A 19,038-nucleotide genomic window follows, 5' to 3' on the forward strand; every position below is an offset into this window, starting at 1 on the left:
TACATTTTTTAAGTGTGACTAAATAAATATTTTTTCTTTACTTTAATTGCTTTTAGTTAAATTTCTCTTACCATTATATATTATTACTCTTTAATTTCTTGCTATTTAAATTTTTGTTTATTGTTACCAAAATTCTGATATCTCATAACCAATGATACGCATACCCGACTGCAATTCTGTAGGAGAACGACCCAAAATTTAAAACTCTTGGTATTTGATTTGAATTGTGACAATTTATTAAACTTTGATAGGATTATTTTCTGGTTTAGGACTATACTTATAACGAATTCGAGTTTTAATTTATGCATTTCTAAACTGGTATCTCGTCTCCATCAAGCTTTTGGCGTCGTTACCGGAGAGTTATAATGTGTGCTTGTTATTGGCTATTATAAATATGTAAATAGTGTGAATAACTTACTTTTTGCTTGATTTTCTATTTTGCTAGTAGTTAGGAGTTTGTTTTTCTTTACTTTTTGATATCCTTTATTTTTATTTTCTCTTTTTCTATGAATTCTCATCCTTGTTACTTTGAGTATAGTTGTGACAATTTTGTAGGAAATGGTGATTTTAATAATAATTTGCACCAAGAAGTGAATTATCAATTGAGGGAGGAGGTTCACACTCAAGACCAATCTTCATGGAATCAACCTCCTCCACCCTACTATGATCATGTCCCATCCTATAGTGCATATCAACCAAATGACTATGGTGACCCTTGCCGTGGTTATGAACCTCAACCACCATATTCCTATGAACCTTATCCTCAAAATTGTCCTTAACCATAATACCCTCAAGTCTTATATATTTTACCACCAAACAACTCCATGAGATCTAAATTCATATCTACTATACCACCAACTTTATGGACCTCATAAACAACTATCCTTTGAACCACCACCATTCCAACATTAATATTTTCATAACCCTCTTGAACCATCACCTCCTTATATCCAACCTCAATATTCCTACCTTAATGACCCACCTCCCTTACACCATGACTTCCTCCAATATGACAAACCTTCTTTTCCACTACAATCTTCAATGGAAGAAGCTCTCCAATCATTAATCCAACGACAAAAAGAGCTTCAATCTATTTTTCAAGAAAAAGAAAAATTCCAAAAAAGGCAAAGGAACTTCATGGCTACCTTAGCCAAAGCCTTAACCCGCTTAGTTTCATTACGTTCATATCATAATCAAAGCATTTTCGTGGATGAATGTGAAGAATCAATCGAAGAAAGGAGTGGAAAAGAAAGTTTAGAGTCTCAGGTGAAAGAAAAGGAGTTGATGAGTGAAGCGCAACAAGCAGAGGATGTTGAAGAGGAGAAAGTGAATGATTCATTGCTAAAAGGTTAGAATGTTGAGTGCATTGAATTCGATGAATTGGTTGAAAATTTAGGAGAAGTTGAGCAAGGAACGAGCTTTATCATTGAGAATGATTTCGCACCAACTAGTGACGTTGATGATCTTGTTGAACCTTCTTTCATTCGATGTGAAACCGATGTTAAGGAGGAACGTGCACAACCTCAGAAATATACTTTGAGCAATGAAGATGATATGGAAGAAGTTGACGAGCAAGAGATGGAATTTGAAAAAGTCAATAACCAAGAGGTGGAGATAATCATAGAAGAGTCAAAGGGGGTAGGAAGAACCATAGTGCATCCATTGAAAATCTTCTTTCTCAAGTTACCATTGTGTAAAATACACGTTAAATGGGTAAACGTCTCATACTTTAAATTTTTTGGCTCAGATCAACATGCTTTGTTAGAAACTGATTGTCAACTTAAAACTCTTCTTGGAGTGCTAAGCAAGAAGGAATTGGATGTCGAGTGGCAATGTGAAACAAGATTCACTAAGGATAGCATATCAAGACCCGGAGTCCAAAGATGGTCCAAGGCTAAATTCATGGATTTCAAAATAGAATTTTGAACTTAAAGGAGAATTCAAGATTTGTATCATCCAAATGGAAGTTTGAAGAGCAACAACAAAGTGGGTGGACAACCAAGATTTGGGACCCCGGAATACAATTCACCGGTCAACAATTTCGGGAGCTCATTGCTTGGTTAACAACCCTTCATGATTTGGTTCATATGACCTAGGATCCCAGAGAGTATTTGAAGTCTAAGCATTGGTAGAGATTTAAGGATGAATTCAAGCAAAAGTTATCATGACAAGAATATTACCAATTGTCCAACGTAAAGACTTTAAACAAAAAGTGCTAGGTAGGAGACACTCTACCATGGTATAACTTTCCTAAAATCATTTCTTTTTATTATTTTTGTACATATTTTTCTTTATTATGTCATAATTTGGTAGATTTTCAATATGAATTGAATGTTTGAATAGTTAAAATAATTTTAAAAAATTGAAAAAATATTATTAATTTAGAGTTTAATTTGTTTTTGGAATGTAAATATTTAGGTTAAGAGGCCTTGTTCATGCTTAGGTTGTTTTTGTTTGAAAAAGAAAATTGTTCATAATTTTTTTCTATGTAATTATCCTTTTTTATTAGATTTATTAGAATTTTTAGTTAATTTGGTTATTTTGGAGTTGAATTTGGTTTTAGGATGTTAAAATCTAGTTTAGAAAATTCTTTTTGGGCTTAGTTTGCTTAAGTTTAAAAAAAATAAAAAATAAAAAGGGGGATGAATGTCACCCCAAAGAAAATTTTGAAAAATAAATGCATATGTGATGTGAATTGAGAAAATACATGAGTGTATGAAAAGTAAAAAATGGGTAGTTAAGTTTTGCATTAGAATTGAATAGGTTGTTGTACGTTAGGTGGGAGTTAAACTAATCAAAGATTCAAATTCTTAGTCCACTTGACCAAACACATCTTCACCTTTATCCTATCCTTATTATAACCCTTAAAGTTCTCATAATATTTGTATGCATACATTGAATATTTTGTTGATTATTAGAAGAAGAACAAGTCTTAGAAAGTAATATTAGAAGAGAATTGAGTGAGTCAATACTAAACACTTGAGCGATTGGAGAATATACACATCTGGTGAGGGGTTCGATTGCTCAATTCTATGTTCTCTTTTCTCTTAAAATCTATTCTTGCAAGTTTATAAAATTTTCTAGGGCTCAAATAATGGTTGGGATTGAAGTGACTATTATTGCTTTTTTTTTTTTCTCTAAGCTTATTTGTGTTCTTGGAAATTGATTTATTTTGAACAAGTAGATAGAATTAGGTAGAATAGTTTGTAGATATCTTGCAATTAATAAGTGTTGACATTCCTTAATCTTGTCTCTCTTGATGTATAGTATGAGGACATGCTTTGGTTTAAGTGTAGGAGAATTGATAAATCAATATTTTACGATAATGTTTTGCTTGAAAAGAGTAGAATTTATCAACTTATCTTATATTTATTCATTTAAAATGCATACTTTTGTGAATTTCTTTCTAATTGTGCTTAATTGTTAAAAACATACTTTTTATGCTTTAAATTACTAAATTTAATTCACTTTTATCGTATTCGATACCTTGATATGTTTGTTTGAGTGATTTAAGGTTTAGAAGGGAAAGATGACTTGAAAAGATGGAAAAAAAAAAAGCATGCAAAGTCGAAGATTCATGAAGAAATATTTGGCAAAACTCCAAGTCGTGCATATACGGATACCATGCATATGCATCAGTTCAGGTTCGTGCATTCGTGGCATGCGTGCGTACGCATGAGTTGCAACACATGACTAGCTTAAAAGAACACATGGCATGCGACTTCAAGCCCATTTTGGACCCAATCTAACTCGTTTTTGAAGCATTTGAAACATGGATAAAGGGGGATCAACCAAGTAGTCTTAGCTTAGGTTTTTTTTATCATGTTTTAGTTAAAATTCTAGAGAGAGAAGTTGGGGTTCTTAGTTTAATTTCTCTCTAGTTTTAGATTTTGATCTTGTTTATGTTTAGTTTTCTTTATATTTTCTTGTTGTACCATCTTAGTTTACCTACTTTTTATTGTTAGTTTTTTGTTTTTGCTATTTTGAGTATATGAACACTTGTTGAATTTCTAATTTTATTTAATGCAATTTAATCTTTTTCATATTTATTGATATTCATTTGAGTTGTTATTATTGCTTTCTTGTCTTGATTAGTTGTGGATTTTATTATTATTGCAATTTATGATATTTTGCTTTTATGCCTTCTAAGTGTTCGATTAAATGTCTTCCTTAGTTTTAGAATAGAATCCTGAATTCTTGGCTTAAGATTGAGAACTTAGATTACCTTGAGTTATTGAAGCCTTATCCTTAGTCCTTATTTTCCGGGCTTTTTATTCTGATTACCTTAGGGCTTCTGTCTGATATTGATTGGTGATTTAGGGTTGTTAGTTAATTTTATTTCCACTAACGCTATCTTTTTGCTAAGTCTAATTAGTAAGTTGGTTAGAATTTGTGGATTAAAATCAATTATACCTATTTGACTTTTTTCAATGTTTAGGAGTTGACTAAGTGTAATTAACTCTTCATAATTGTTATGTTTGTGGTCAGGGATACATAGTGATCCTTTACTCTCAACCCATGTCAAAATTTTTATAGCATTTGAATTTTCTTTTCTTTGCCTTAATTATTTTTAGTTTAATTTCTCTTATCATTTATATATTATTGTTCTTCAATTTCTTAATATTTAAATTCTTGTTTATTGCTATCAAAATTTTAATCTCTCGTAACTAATGATACGCACACCTAACTGTAATTCTATGAGAAAATGACTATAATTTAAAATTTTTGGTATTTAATTTAAATTATGATAATCTATTAAACTTTGATAGAGTTATTTATAAGACTATACTTATAACGAATTCAAATTTTAATTTATACATTTCTAAACCGGTATCTCGCCTCTATAGTGATCTTTTTATGTATCCATTTTATCTATATGCATATCATTTTCACTTGAACAAGGGCAATAACTCCAACTTTATATTGTATTATTATTCAATAGATGCATATATATGTACCATATATGATTATTGATTTTTGGCATATTGTCACTAAATTAAAATTGGTTCCATGCTGTTTTGAATTTCCATGCATAGCAAGCACCAAGAAGTTTCCAAAGTGCTCATTAAATTCACCAACAATTTAATAAACAATGTATGAATAATATGAATTAATAGGATTAAAAGAATAAATTTAATTAATAATATTAAATTAGAATGTAGTGTAGTTTTATTTGATTAATGATTATTCATATTGTTCAAAATAATCATTATTTACCTAGTATTTTCCATTCTCAATATGGTATCCAAAGCCCATGCAAGAGAAAGACAATAGTAAATGTCACAACTCACATTCACTCCATCAATGAAGTCTCAAATACTATGCTGACTCCTATTGCACCATTTGTATTATGTATATTTGGTTAACAACTAAATATGTCTGAATTATTTTGTTGCTTATTAAAATAATTTTAAATTTTGTTATTAACAAAAATATCATTTAAATAGTTTAAAAATATGATAAAAATACGTAATTGTAAACTGAAACGCTTTACGTTAACAAAAAAAAAAAGTAAAACAGCAAACAACTTTCTATGAGACAAGTAAAATTTTAATATTAGTAAGTGAGTCACATCATACTTTTTTATTAATAGAACAAGTTTTTTTTATCATAGTTAAACATTTTTATCACGTTTTTATATTATTTAAAAATATTTTTGTTAATAACAAAATTTAAATATATTTTTGTCATCATCACTAAAATCATTCGAGTATATTTTTAGTAGTTTATCCATATCGTTATACATTATTTATGATCAAATTCAAAGCATTAGGATAGGGAATTACAAAAGAAAACAATATTTCAATTTGAACTAGATGATGTTTTGTTCCTTAGAAGATTGAATTAATATCAATGAACTGACATCATTCTATCAATTAGCCTTCCCTAAGAAAACATGGATGGATAAATAAATAAATGAATGAATAATGTGGCTAATCCTAAATTCAGTTTTTGGGTTAGCCACATAAATATCGTCAACTCTGCCTTAAGGGCCTTTAATATCCAACAAACTTTTCCATAATAAATGCTATGTATAATTTGGTATTATTTTTAAAAGTAAATGTCTTTTTCAGTCCCTAACCATTTTTTTGATGGATTTCTCACTCCTTAAGAAATTTAAAAACTCAAATCGGTCCATATCTACTTTGAAATATGTACATTCCAGTCCCTATCAACTTTGAATAAATGTTTTTCCGATCCTTGGTAATGTCCTTTCCGGTCCCTAACCAGGAATTGGAACGTACATATATCAAAATAGATAGGGACCGATTTGGATTTTTAGATTTTTTAAAGAGTGGAAAGTCCATCAGACAAATAATTAGGGACCGAAAAGTTAATAATTATCAAACTAGATAAGTTACCCTACTAAAATATAATTAATTCCATACCCATTAGTAATTTGTCCCACAGATTAACCACTTGCATTAAATTATAATTGTTAACCATTTTAATGTAATAAAAGTTAATTATATAACCATTTATACAATAGAATGACATGTACTAGTATAATACAATATATATTGAATGTCAAACTAGATGAGATACCTCCTAAATATAATTAATCACAATAATAGTTTATCCCTTAGATCAACCACTTGAATAAAATTATACAATTAATAATCACTTCCGCAATAACATAACTAATAACCATTTAACAAATCTAATTTACCACCAAATCATGTGGAGTAAGCATTGACTTTTTGAAAGGGTTATCTGTTGGTTACTTGGTTACAGTACACTAAGGAAAGCAAGTTACTAAGTATTTAGAGCAATTTTAATGGTAAAAGAATTTGGAGTTCACTATGTGTTAGTAAAAGACGAGGGTTTATCATTGAAGTAAATAAAAAGAGAGTTTTTTTAAAGTTATAAAAACCCTGCTGAGAGATTCGTTTTCTTTCGATTTAACCAATAATATATAGACATTTATTTATTAAATTAAAAAAATAAATAATATTTTATTAATAAAATTAATACTTTATATACATATATGAGGTGATCGATACATGTATTAACTTTATATATATTATACTTTACGTATGTAATTAATTATTATAATTATTAATAAATTAAATATAATTTAATTATTTAATATAATTATTTAAATATTTAAATAACTATATTAAATAATTAAATAAATTATATTTTTATTTAATTAATAACTTATATTAATTATTTAAATCATAATTAATATAAATAATTATATTAAATTTAATTAATTAAATTTGTTTACATAAAAAAATAATTTTAATTTTTTACACATTATAAAATAATTTTTTGATGAGTTATTTATTTTTATTTATGAAATTTGAAATGCTAACCACATTACAAAAGCCGTTGTAAAACTAGCTGTTATTATGTTACTGTTATTATTAATAAATTAATATTTTGTTATTTTATATATACTATTTACATATATTTCTATTCCCACACTTTCTTCTACTCTTCTTTATCTTCTTTCAAAGTTTATGAAATCAAAGTTCTACTGCTATTATTTTTTGTTGGCTAAGGATTCGATGGTGCCAGAACAAAACATATTTTTCAAGTTTTTTTAATAATTGCTAAATAGTCCTTTTTTAATTTTAATTATAAATTAACCCCATATATTTTATTTAATTATAAAAACTATTTTTTATTTTATAAATTATTATTTTATCATTAATCTATTATGTTTATTAACAATCAAAAACAAAAACAATAACGAATTAAATCTTCCATTGATCGTAATAAATTTTTTGGCTATTCCAATCGATTAAAAGATTATATTTGATCCGTGACGTTCGTCCAGGACTGTGAAATAGTGTGTTTTTGAAAATCAATCAATTGGATTATCAAAACAATCGATTGAATTATTACAGGTTGCTATCACAAAATAATCGATTGAAAATTGCAAGACAACATGATTTTCGCAAAAATCAATCGATTGGTAGTTATCAGCCCTTTGCCAGGCGTAGAGTATGCTTATTTCGCCGTTCTTTTAACTTTTCCACGATCTGTTGCTTATTGATTCTAATGAGCGCAAATTGTTTTGGATTATCTTTAGCTATGTCAATACACATTTTGTTCCTCACCTCTGGAGTATTGCAGTGCTTGAATAACTAGTTGGAACTTGATATTAATGGAAAGAATTGAGGCTAATACTAATTTCTTCTTTTCATATATAGAATGGTTATAGAGATTGGAGTGCTACTCTTTCATATTCATTTGAAGAAATCTCATTTCTTCAAATTGTAATTTACGCAAATCATAGTTCTAGATCTTGTAATTGCATGTCTAGAACTTGATATTAATGGAAAGAATTGAGGCTGATCCTAATCTACTAAGAATTGGGTCCAGTTGATTAATTTTTACAAAAACCATGCTGCCTTGTAATTTTTAATCGATTGTTTTGTGATAACAATATGTAGTCTAATCAATTGAGTTATGAAACCTGAAATTCAAACGATTGTTTTGATAATCCAATTGATTGATTTTCAAAGAAACACGATTTCACAACCCTGTACAAATGTCAGGGATCAAATATAATCTTTTAATCGATTGGAATAGCCAAAAAATTTATTACGATCAATAAAAGATTTAATTTGTTATTTTTTTGTTTTTGATTGTTAATAAATATAATATATTAATGATAAAATAATAATTTATAAAATAAAAAATAATTTTTATGATTAAATAAAATATATGGGATTAATTTGTAATTAAAATTAGATAAAGATTATTTATCAGTTATTAAAAAACTTAAAAAACATGTTTTGTTATAAGACCATTTAATGGTCCAAATGTTATGGGACCATCGAATACAGTGCCTTTTTTGTTCGACAAAATAGATTCAAACCAACTCAATTCTTTTTTCAATTACTTACAAAACTTTTCTCAAACTCCAAATACCCAACAATCTCAAACCTCAAACTCTCAAATTCCAAATCAAAAGTTCATACTACCAAATACATTTCAAAATCCAAATCCACAAAATTTTCCTAATTTTAATTTTCAAACTCCTTATAATAATCAATTTTCTATGTTCCAACCACAAAATCAAAATTCACAAACATCACATTTTCTATTTTCATCCATATTTAACCCCTTTTATAAAAAATGTTACTCCAACATCCTTACCGTTTTCAACTCAATTCAGTACATCGAGACATAACTCATCTAGTGTTGGTGGCTCTTCTAATCCATCCCCTCAAACTCCAATACAATTTAGTCCAAATTCGCAATATTCAGATTTTGTCAATTCTCGTGGATTAGATGTTATCGACTTCAATAAAGATGCCATTCAAAATCATAGACAAAATAATATTTAACACTAGCAATGGGAAGAGAATAAGATGTTAATCAATGCATGGTTGAATGTTTCCACCGACCCTATAATTGATACCGACCAAAATAGAGACTAAAATTAATTCCTTCTAATGGAGAAGAGAGAAATGTTTTGAATTTCTATTTACTATTTATGACGCAAAAAATTAATATGAAATTACTTTTTATAGCAGGTGGACATAAATAAAAACTGGGATGAATTCCCTGTTGGAGATGGTCTTATGTGAAATTACTTTTTTCTTCTTTCCATTAAAGCTTGATATTTTTTTTACAGAACTATTGTACAGTTGATTACACTCTAATTTATCTCTGCCACAAACATTCCCCTCTATAGAGACAAGTGGAAAACACCATATATGGGCATATGCCCCACCATTAAAAATTCCACACCCCCCATATCAAATTACTAGATAAAAATCTGAGACCGAGTTTCTTCCCGAATTGGAGGCTTGGCATGGCTTTGATCCGTAACTTGTCATGCGCTTCCCTGCGAAATCCTTGGCTACTACGTAAGGATGCCGAGCATTTGTCTCGCGTTAATGCAATCTTCTTTTGCAACGAATCTGGGGGATGACCAATAGATTAGTACCAAGGGTAATTCAAATCTAATGCATTGAAAGAATAAATCATTCATTACACTGCATCCACTTACATAAGAGTGAAAATAGGAAATGAAAATAAAATACGAGATCTTATAGTTCACTTTTTCCTCGAAAAATTCTTAAAACAGGAAATAATTTGACGAACCAAACAGGCCCTAAGACGTCAAGGTATTGGCAAATGAGTCCAAATACCAAACTGCCAAGTGAACTACTTTCAAGCTCTGCCAAGTTCTATAGAAAACTGGCCAACAAATCCAGAATGGATTCATTGTTAACAAATTTTAACCAAGATCTCATAATCCAGTGAAAAATAAATTGAATGACAAATTTAAATAAAACACTGAAGGAAGCTAACAAACGAGGGAACACAAGTGGTATGTTAGGCCCCTTGGCTAGTTACTCGAATCTTTAGTTAGATCGTTACTCTGACACTTTTCTTTTTTGGACAGTAAAATTTCATTGATAAAAAACTGAAAGCCTAACCTTTTACACAGATTTATCATTACAAAGCACTGTTCTATACTAAACCAATAGTTTTAAACAAATGAAAAACTAACTATACAGCATTAAATCACTTCAGATTATGTAGCATTCTGCTTCACACTACTAGCTGGCACTCTGATCTGTTCTTTTTTTTTTTTTTTTTGTCAAATGGATTGGATAGCCCCAATCCTAGGCATCACCCACTTACACACATCACACACAACACACTCTCACACACACTACACTACATGGGTTCTTTTTTCCACCAGTGGGATTTGAACCTGGATGTGGTTGTTTGGGAGGCATATAAGATGCCCCTTAAAACCAAGCCTCCAAAGTAGTATCTTTTCTGATTTCTCCCAACAAATCCATAAAGACGTATCGGATGCTATTGATATAAGCACAAGGACCATATTATCTCTAAATTCTAAAACCTGCTATGGAAGGTATGTCATATTACCCTCAATGAATCTGACTGCTTCACTCATGAGTCACTACATTTTCTTGTGAAAATCTAGAATTTTAAGTTATTCTTGGTCTTGGGTGTAACCAAACTATATTTTAAAGGAAATATCATTCAAAAACACCTATACTAATAATAGAGGGGGAAGAGAGAAATCGCATGCTTACCAGATCACCTATACAACCAACTGCCATCAGAATGCATTGTGATGACAAATGCAAGGGAAGCCATTTTAGTTAGGATTTCCTTAGTTTCTGTCAGCAACACAAGACACTAACACCGGTTAACTGGAAACTTGTTGCCTCGACTGCACATGATTATGTCGTTTTCTCAGTAGCTCAGCTTCTCTGGCTATCTGGATATCTGAAGGCCAAAAGATTTGGCAAACAACTTTGCAAGTAAAGCGAGGGAGCAGCGCTACGATAATTATAAGCAAAATGGTTATCCAATATGTAGGGGACACTGCCAGCTGATAAATAGTCCTGCATTAATTTAGAGACATGTTACCTACTACTTATTATGTCAAATGGTATTGATTCGCTATAACAAAATTCTCATAGGAAGAAACATATGTAACTAACCAGTAATTGGGAAAGACAGGTATTGAATCCAAGACTATCATGCAACCATATGTAATGATTATTGATCCCCATACAGCAGCATGAGTAATTAATACCCAACGGTTGATGTCCATGGCCAGGTGTACATTCACAAGAATAACAACCGCAATTGTCCACAAACTGCCCATGCTCCATATATCAATCGCACTATCCTTGTATGTGAACAAAGGAGTGTAGAAGAGAACAAGGCTCTGCCATACTGTGTCAATCATTGTGATCCAGAATAAGTGCAAATTGTATGCCTCTTGCCTGTGACCAGCAGTGTACAGCTTCGGATACTTCAAGAGTGTCCTATGGCTCAAGTCTTTGTCCAGAATACCAACAAAAATGGTAGGTACAGATGTGTATATCACAGAATAGAATACACTACTCCAATCTGTCAACGCAGATGTTGTAGAAAAAGCAGTGCATAATATATACCTACAGACAAGGAAGATAAAAGATCAGAATGTATAAAATTTCATGCAATCTGCAAGTACGATTAAAATCCAACATCCAAAATATGGAGGGGAAAAAAGGCTTTTGACAGTAGTCATAGCTATTGTATGCAGAAATAACGAAAAACAAAATGTTGCTAGTTTAACTTCATGTCCAGATGCTTAGAGATCCGAAAAGTTAAAAAGAAAGAACACCATCCACAAACAAAAGAGGAACTCAATTTGTAATTTCCCCAAATAGAAAGAAAGAAAGAAAGAAAGAAACATACCAGAATAACATCAATACAAAGACAGCATTGCGGTAAAAGTTGTACAGAATTAAGTAAGCCACACGCTGATAATTCCAGTGCCCATGAACCAGGAGTAATTTTTTCAAGAACTGAAATTGCCCCATTGCAAAATCTGATGCCATCACCGCTTGGCGCCCTTCCTGCCCACATATTCCAACACCAACATCTGCCATTTGGATCATCGACACATCATTGGCCCCTGTCAAAAGCATTTAATAAGAGAATATGCATCATAAGTTTGTATCAATTGCATCTTGCTTCAAAAGTACGTAATCTGGTTAGACTAGCAGAAGTTAATGATCCAAAGAAAAAAGATAATACATAGGACAATTTCATATTGTTACAAAAGAACTTACCATCACCAATTGCCAGTGTCATATCATCCGTGCGGCTCTTTATCAAAGCAACAATTCCAGCTTTCTGCAAAGGAGCAACACGGCAGCACAAGACAACCCTACAGGAAGTTGCCAGGTCGAAAAGCTGTTGTCAAAAAAAACAAAAGAAACCAGTAAATATTACCCTGAAATTTTGTTTAACAAACCCAATCAAAAACATCAGTGTGATATTCTAAACAAATACTGAGGAAGGATACACTTGCCTCTGACTCTAATTCCTTCTCCAAAATATACACCAAACTGTTCCCATCAATTATGAGTGCCAATGGAGCAGTAATTCCTTCTTCCTGTCCTGGATTCCACTTAGGCAAACTCAATGACTTCGAACCATTGGGAATATCAAGATCACCAAGTCCAGCATTGGATTTTTGTTTCCGATTCTGATTACTTGAAGACCTCACGCCATATTTAGCTTTAGCATCACCCAAAAGATTACGACAATCAGCCTCTGAAGTGCCATTTATAATAATCTGTTGCATATCTGCAGTGAGAAGTTTGCAAGAGAGACCAATTGAAATTGCTGTCTCCTGCTTATCACCAGTAAGAACCCAGACCTTGATTCCAGCTTGCCGCAGGGACTCAATGGCTTCTGGTACACCCTCTTGTAGCTTGTCCTCAATTCCCGTTGCTCCAAGTAGCTTTAAGTTGCATTCTATAAACGCTGCTGTTTGACGTAGTTTAGCAGCTCTTTCATGCAAAGAAGTGCTGGCCTCTTCATACATGCTTTGCCACTCTTCAAGTTCAGCATCTGAAAGATCTCTAGATGCAACTACAAGAGTGCGCAGACCTAGTGAAGAATATTCATTCAGATGACTCTGTGTTACATCTCGTATGGTATTGTGGCTCTCACTGTCATTTGCTAAAATGCTAAACATTGTAGTATCAGCACCTTTGACCAACACCTTTACAACGTTGTTGGGAAAACGAATAACAACAGACATCCTCTTGCGCACACTATCAAACTCGTGTAGGCCCAATACGTCCAATCTATAAAGCAGAGAGAAAATGAAGTTACGGAATAAGCTAAATATGGGCCACACACAAAGTACAAACCTGAAGTTACTGAACTAGATTATCCAATGTACCGAATAAATTTTTGCTAATAATGCATATCACCATTCTATATAAAGTAAATAACGTTTAACCCCTTGCAATAAGGAAGTAGCTATCTACCTGAGCTTCTCACCATTGACGTCGATAACAATGTGTCCGGATGTTCGCTCAAAAAGGGTATATCCATATGCAGAAGCAGCAGAGACTAGAGCTTGTTCATCAGGGGATTCTCCCTGGTACTCAATACCTTCCATATCTTCATCTGATTCACTTGTTCCAGGACTGGAGAATGTACCACCAGTAGGAATAGGGATCACAGTATTGCAAGCTGCCAATGTAAGAAAAAATTCATGTGCAGCAATTCTGTCATCTCCATGTGATTCGCTCTGCAACACTGTCAGCAGTTCAGAATCAACTCTGATTTCAGATTTGAGCTTCCATCTCCGTCTAGGAATAACAGGTGCAGCTGAAAATAGGAAAAAAGTATTGTGATATATTGGCACTGGAAAATTTGTTGATGCATCATAAACTTATAATGATTTCTGATGGGAACAGACAACAGAGTAGCTGAAATCCTCTTACTTAGATAAAGAATATAACTGAATCATTAAGTTCATAGTAGAAAAATGATCAAAGAGCATACAAATCTAATCAAATGATACACACAAGAAATTGTAGAGGGTAAAGGAAAACAACAGCTGACTCATAGAGTATGTTTGGAATAGTAAGAATTAGAATTCTTTCAACAATTAGAATTCTTTTCTTTGATTTGGAACATCATAATGCATAATTCCAATCCTAGTGAGAATTCTAAATCTCACATTCAACCCAAATACAATCCATTTAGAAATCCAATATGTTGATATTTGCAATTAAAACTGAAATATAAAAAATAACCCTGTTACAATTTAATATTCCAAGTAAACCCTTTATTTTAAGTCTCAACCATTAACCCTTTCTCCCTTCAAAGTGACCTTCTTCTGTCGCCTCATCCATCTTCATCGTCAATGTCATCGCCGTCTTCATCATCACTGGCATCACAACCCACTACTTGCCCCTCAATGTTGTGATCGACCCAGAAATCACAATCAATGTTTCCAAGAGAAGAATGAATGAACAATTGAGAAAGGAAGCAAGAACTTATATGTGGGTCTTAAGTTGGGGTGTCATTGTTTTGGCTGTGATTCAACATTAGGTTACCATGATTTTGTTCTGTATGTTCCATCTCCATTTGCGTATAATATGTTATCAATTACTCCACAAATAATTTGAGAGAACGAGAGAGAGAGAGAGAGGGAGAATAACTTAATTTCTCGAAACATAAAAAGGAAAAGTTTGATGGAAGTGGGTGGGGGTATTGGAAGTGTGGAAAGAAGCTTTTGTGGCAAAGGCAAAGAAGACAACATATTAAAAGGAACTGAGGTTTACATATTTTAAGATGGTAAATATTGAGGATAAGATAGTAATGTTAAACATATTCTAAACATTCACTTTCATTTCAATTCTTTTTATTCCAAGTTTAAGAATTGGTGTGAGGATTCTCAAGAATTCAATTCAGTTCTATCTCATTATAGTTTCAAAACACCCTCATATAGTAAGCTCTTCCCCTAACAATAACTATGGAGCCTCAGGTTCTCACAACACTCTGTTTACAACCACCAACTTTCACTTGTGGAGCAAAACAACCATTAGCATAAAAGAAGGCAGTAATTCATTTCTGACACTTAGAAAACAAAAATTCATCACAATCTCAGGCACATAAATGCACAACTTTTTGAGTTGCTTACAGAGAGTCACAGAGACATAAACACAAACACATAAGAGGCACAGACACAATCCTAAGGCTATAAACAACAACAGAACCAAACCTATTGGTGAGGCTAGCCAGCCAAACCGAAACAATTTCTCTAAATAATATAAACAAACAAATAATCAACTAGTGGGAAGAGAAAATGGAACTGTTTTGGTCCCATAATTATGATGATATAATAATAAATAATAAAGCAAAGTGGTAATTTCCAAAAATAAAAGAGTAAAGAGAGCATTATGTCAGAAAATATCGCGAGTTAGCCTTTCAGTAACAAGGACGTCAAACAACATTAGCATGATAAGAGATGATCCCACAGCACAACCTAATTAAGGTTTCTGATCTTAAATAATGATCTCAAGAAGAGAGACTGAATACCTGTATCATCAGCCACGACCAACGAGTTCCCGTAATTCTTCCCATATACACTAGCTCTCTGGAATTCCATTTTGTTTTCGGTTAGTGTTCCTGTCTTGTCTGAAAATACATAGCGTATTTGACCCAAATCTTCATTTATATTTAATGACCTACACTGAAACCTTGATCCAGAGTTAGCATCATACATATCCCCATCTTCAATCATGAAGTATGACTGGCCCAAACGAACCAATTCCATCGTGATGTAAAGAGATATTGGTATCATTATCTGAAACACTATAATGGAACTCAGGAAGGAGAAAAATGCCTCCATTGGTATCCCATAATACTTGTATCTCTTTCTATTATCTGGCCCATTGTTGAAGTATCGTTTTCTGTAGTAAGGCAAGGTATCAAGCTGGCTGTTGTGCCGCACCAGCCAAAGACACATCCCAATGGCCACAACTAAACACATGATGAAAAGAAAAATTGACAACCAAAGGGTTTCTCTGTTCATGTAACTTTCAAGTTTGCTTCTCTTAGAAGGAGAAGGTGTGCTGTTCATCATTGCTTTTGTGTCTTGTCCGGCATAAACCACAACACCAATGATCCAATCTGTGTTCTTCAGTTGGCAACCACGCAGAACAATGTTAGACTGGCTAAGCGAAAACTTAAGTCCGTTGAACTCCATGTTTGCCGTGAACTCATAAATATTCCGGTTAGGCTGCTCGCATCTGATAACCCCAGAAACACGACAAGCTTCCGAAGAAACTGCAGCAGTTGTTTCCTGCTTAGCATACCTAGTCTTCAAATTCGACTCTCCATCCAAATTCATTGTCTGAATATAGGCAAGCCCACTTTGATCACTTGTCCCCAGCAAGACCATGTCAGCTGGAATCGTCTCATCAGCAAAGATCTTAACAACCTCACCAGCTTGTATATTCTTCCACTTCTTTGGCCGGAAATCATCATGCTGAAGCACCAATGATTCCCGGTTGTTCTCATTGCGATCCGACCTGTGCCGCCGCCAGTCTTCATATCCATCCTTAATAGCAGTGACGCAGAGCACAAACAACAGCGGGAAGAGTGACACAGTCCTCCCAAATACGGCCAAGGGAGGAAGCTGATTGAGAGCCGCAATAGCAAGGAAATACAAATAAGCAACCCTATGAAACTGAATAAAAAGATTCTTAGGCAAGAAGGTAACAATTGTGTATTTACTAGTCCTGATCTCATTCCCCGGCAACTCACACTTATCATCAGTCCTCTTAGGATCATTAATATATATCAACCTAGCACTATCATCATGCAACAAAGCATCATCAAACTGCACGCTGCTCTTGTGCCTAACCCTCTGAGGCTTACTATAATTATTGTGATTACTACTCAACCTATTATCATGATGAACTACATGCTGTTGTGAAGAAGAACCTGAGATTTCAAAGGGCACACTAGTGCTACTACTATTGGTGGTGGCATCATGCAGTTCCATTGCACCCCACGATACCCCTCGCACCCTCTCCTTCGTGGAGCATTCCAAAGGGTGCGTGTGGTGTTTGTGGGGCAAATGGGACTCACCAAAGTTGAAATCTTTCTCTGTCCCAAAAGTGAAATTGGTCTCAACTGCTGAATGGAAGCTAGCTTCACTAGCTAAATCATAGTCTTTGTCTTCCGTCAGATCAAGACCTGTTTTATGATGAGATTCAGAAGCATCGTCAAACACAGAGGAAGCTATGGATCCTGATTTCTTCGGGCGGTGTTGAATCAGTGGAGGAAGATCTGAATCAGAGAGAAGTGGTTGATTAGAACTCATATAATGTACAAATCCTCCAAAAGAAGAAGAAGAAGAAGAAGAAGAAGAAGAAGAATCACGTTTTGTGCTGTTGTAGTTAGAACATGCCCATCATGGAATCAAACCAATGCTCATCAAAATCGAAACTTTAGTGAAACCCACGGGGCATTTCGCGATCTAGAAGAAGCTGAAATACAGCACCCAAAAAATCGAAGAAACCCTGTCGGAAAGGAAAGGGGAAAAAGTGTCAGTAGCTGGATTTCTAGAACTTTAACTGAATTGCAAGGATAATACTTAACCAAAAATCAATACTTCTTCACTAATTAAAAAGGAGGCATTATGAAAACAATAATAATAAACCCTAATTGAGAGGGTGTACCTGTGAAATTGAAGTGAGGAAAAGAAGGATCTCGAAGAAGAAGGAGATTATAGGATCTGGGATGTAGAGAGAGAAAAGAGAGCTTTTTTTTGTAGTGGTCGTAGATGTGGGTAGCGTTGTGTTGTGTTGTGTGTTTCAGGTGAGTTTTAGGGTGAGAGAGAGATGAATCATGATGATTGAATTGATGGCATTGTTTGCATTGGAGGAGAGAGAGAGAGAGGCACGAAGAGCGAGAAAATCGGAAGGGGTGGTGAGAAAATTGACAGTGGAGAGAGAAAGTGAAGAAGAGAGAGAAGGGAACGGTGAACCACCAAATGCTTCCTTTCTTACTTTGTTAGGACCACCACGCAGTCCCAACCCAACCCAATGGCCAATGCCTAGACACACACTACTACTACACTACACACACCACTTTCTTCTCTTTTTCTTTTTTCATTTTTCTTTTTTGGCCAAATTTTATATATTTTTCCTACTTTCCGACAATGATATCTAACTGAGTTATTTTAATAATTAAGTTCGATTAAATTAGTTAAATAATTTATTGATATAATAAAAATTAATTAAAAAAAAGAGAAAATGCATAAAAAAATATTAATTGAATTTAATTACAAAAGTATTTTAGTACTTTTTCACGTCCAATAACAACAATAACAATAAAGAGTAATTTAAAATATAATTTTAAAAAACAGAAAAAAAAAAAACTATGTGAAAAAAGAGGTGGAACAAAATGAAAGAGAGTTAAAAAGAGAAAAGAAAGGCAATAACAAAGGTTATAGAGTTGGAGTATGCGACAGAGATGATGACGTAATAGAGAAAGTGAAAAAGTGGAAAACGAACATGACAATAGAAGAGTCGATGCAGTAGAGGAAGGGGAAAAAGAGGAAGACAAAGCAGATGATGAGGCGGAAGAAGTGGTAGAGATTAAGAAGAGGAAGATGACGGTGAATGCGGAGGTAGAGGAGGCGATACAGCAACAGATCTTAGGTAGATTCAGGAGCAATGAAGGTAGATGCAAAAAGCGAGCATTGGGGTGAACAAA

At 33.1% G+C, this 19,038-nt stretch overlaps 1 protein-coding gene across 1 annotated transcript; it reads right to left on the bottom strand.

The window, feature by feature from the left end:
* Positions 1–9,540: 9,540 nt before the first annotated feature.
* Positions 9,541–18,431, bottom strand: LOC112795168 (phospholipid-transporting ATPase 1). The gene is made up of 10 exons (XM_072235946.1): positions 18,000–18,431; positions 17,701–17,840; positions 15,850–17,607; positions 13,785–14,130; positions 12,815–13,598; positions 12,573–12,696; positions 12,196–12,415; positions 11,451–11,909; positions 11,037–11,351; positions 9,541–9,884 (listed from the first exon to the last, which is right to left on the bottom strand). The coding sequence occupies exons 3-9, from the start codon at positions 17,318–17,320 to the stop codon at positions 11,153–11,155; spliced, it is 3,603 nt and encodes a 1,200-aa protein (XP_072092047.1). The 5' UTR covers positions 17,321–17,607; positions 17,701–17,840; positions 18,000–18,431; the 3' UTR covers positions 9,541–9,884; positions 11,037–11,152.
* Positions 18,432–19,038: the final 607 nt, after the last annotated feature.

Source organism: Arachis hypogaea, chromosome 4 (genome assembly GCF_003086295.3).
Source record: "Arachis hypogaea cultivar Tifrunner chromosome 4, arahy.Tifrunner.gnm2.J5K5, whole genome shotgun sequence".
Classification (NCBI taxonomy): domain Eukaryota; kingdom Viridiplantae; phylum Streptophyta; class Magnoliopsida; order Fabales; family Fabaceae; genus Arachis; species Arachis hypogaea.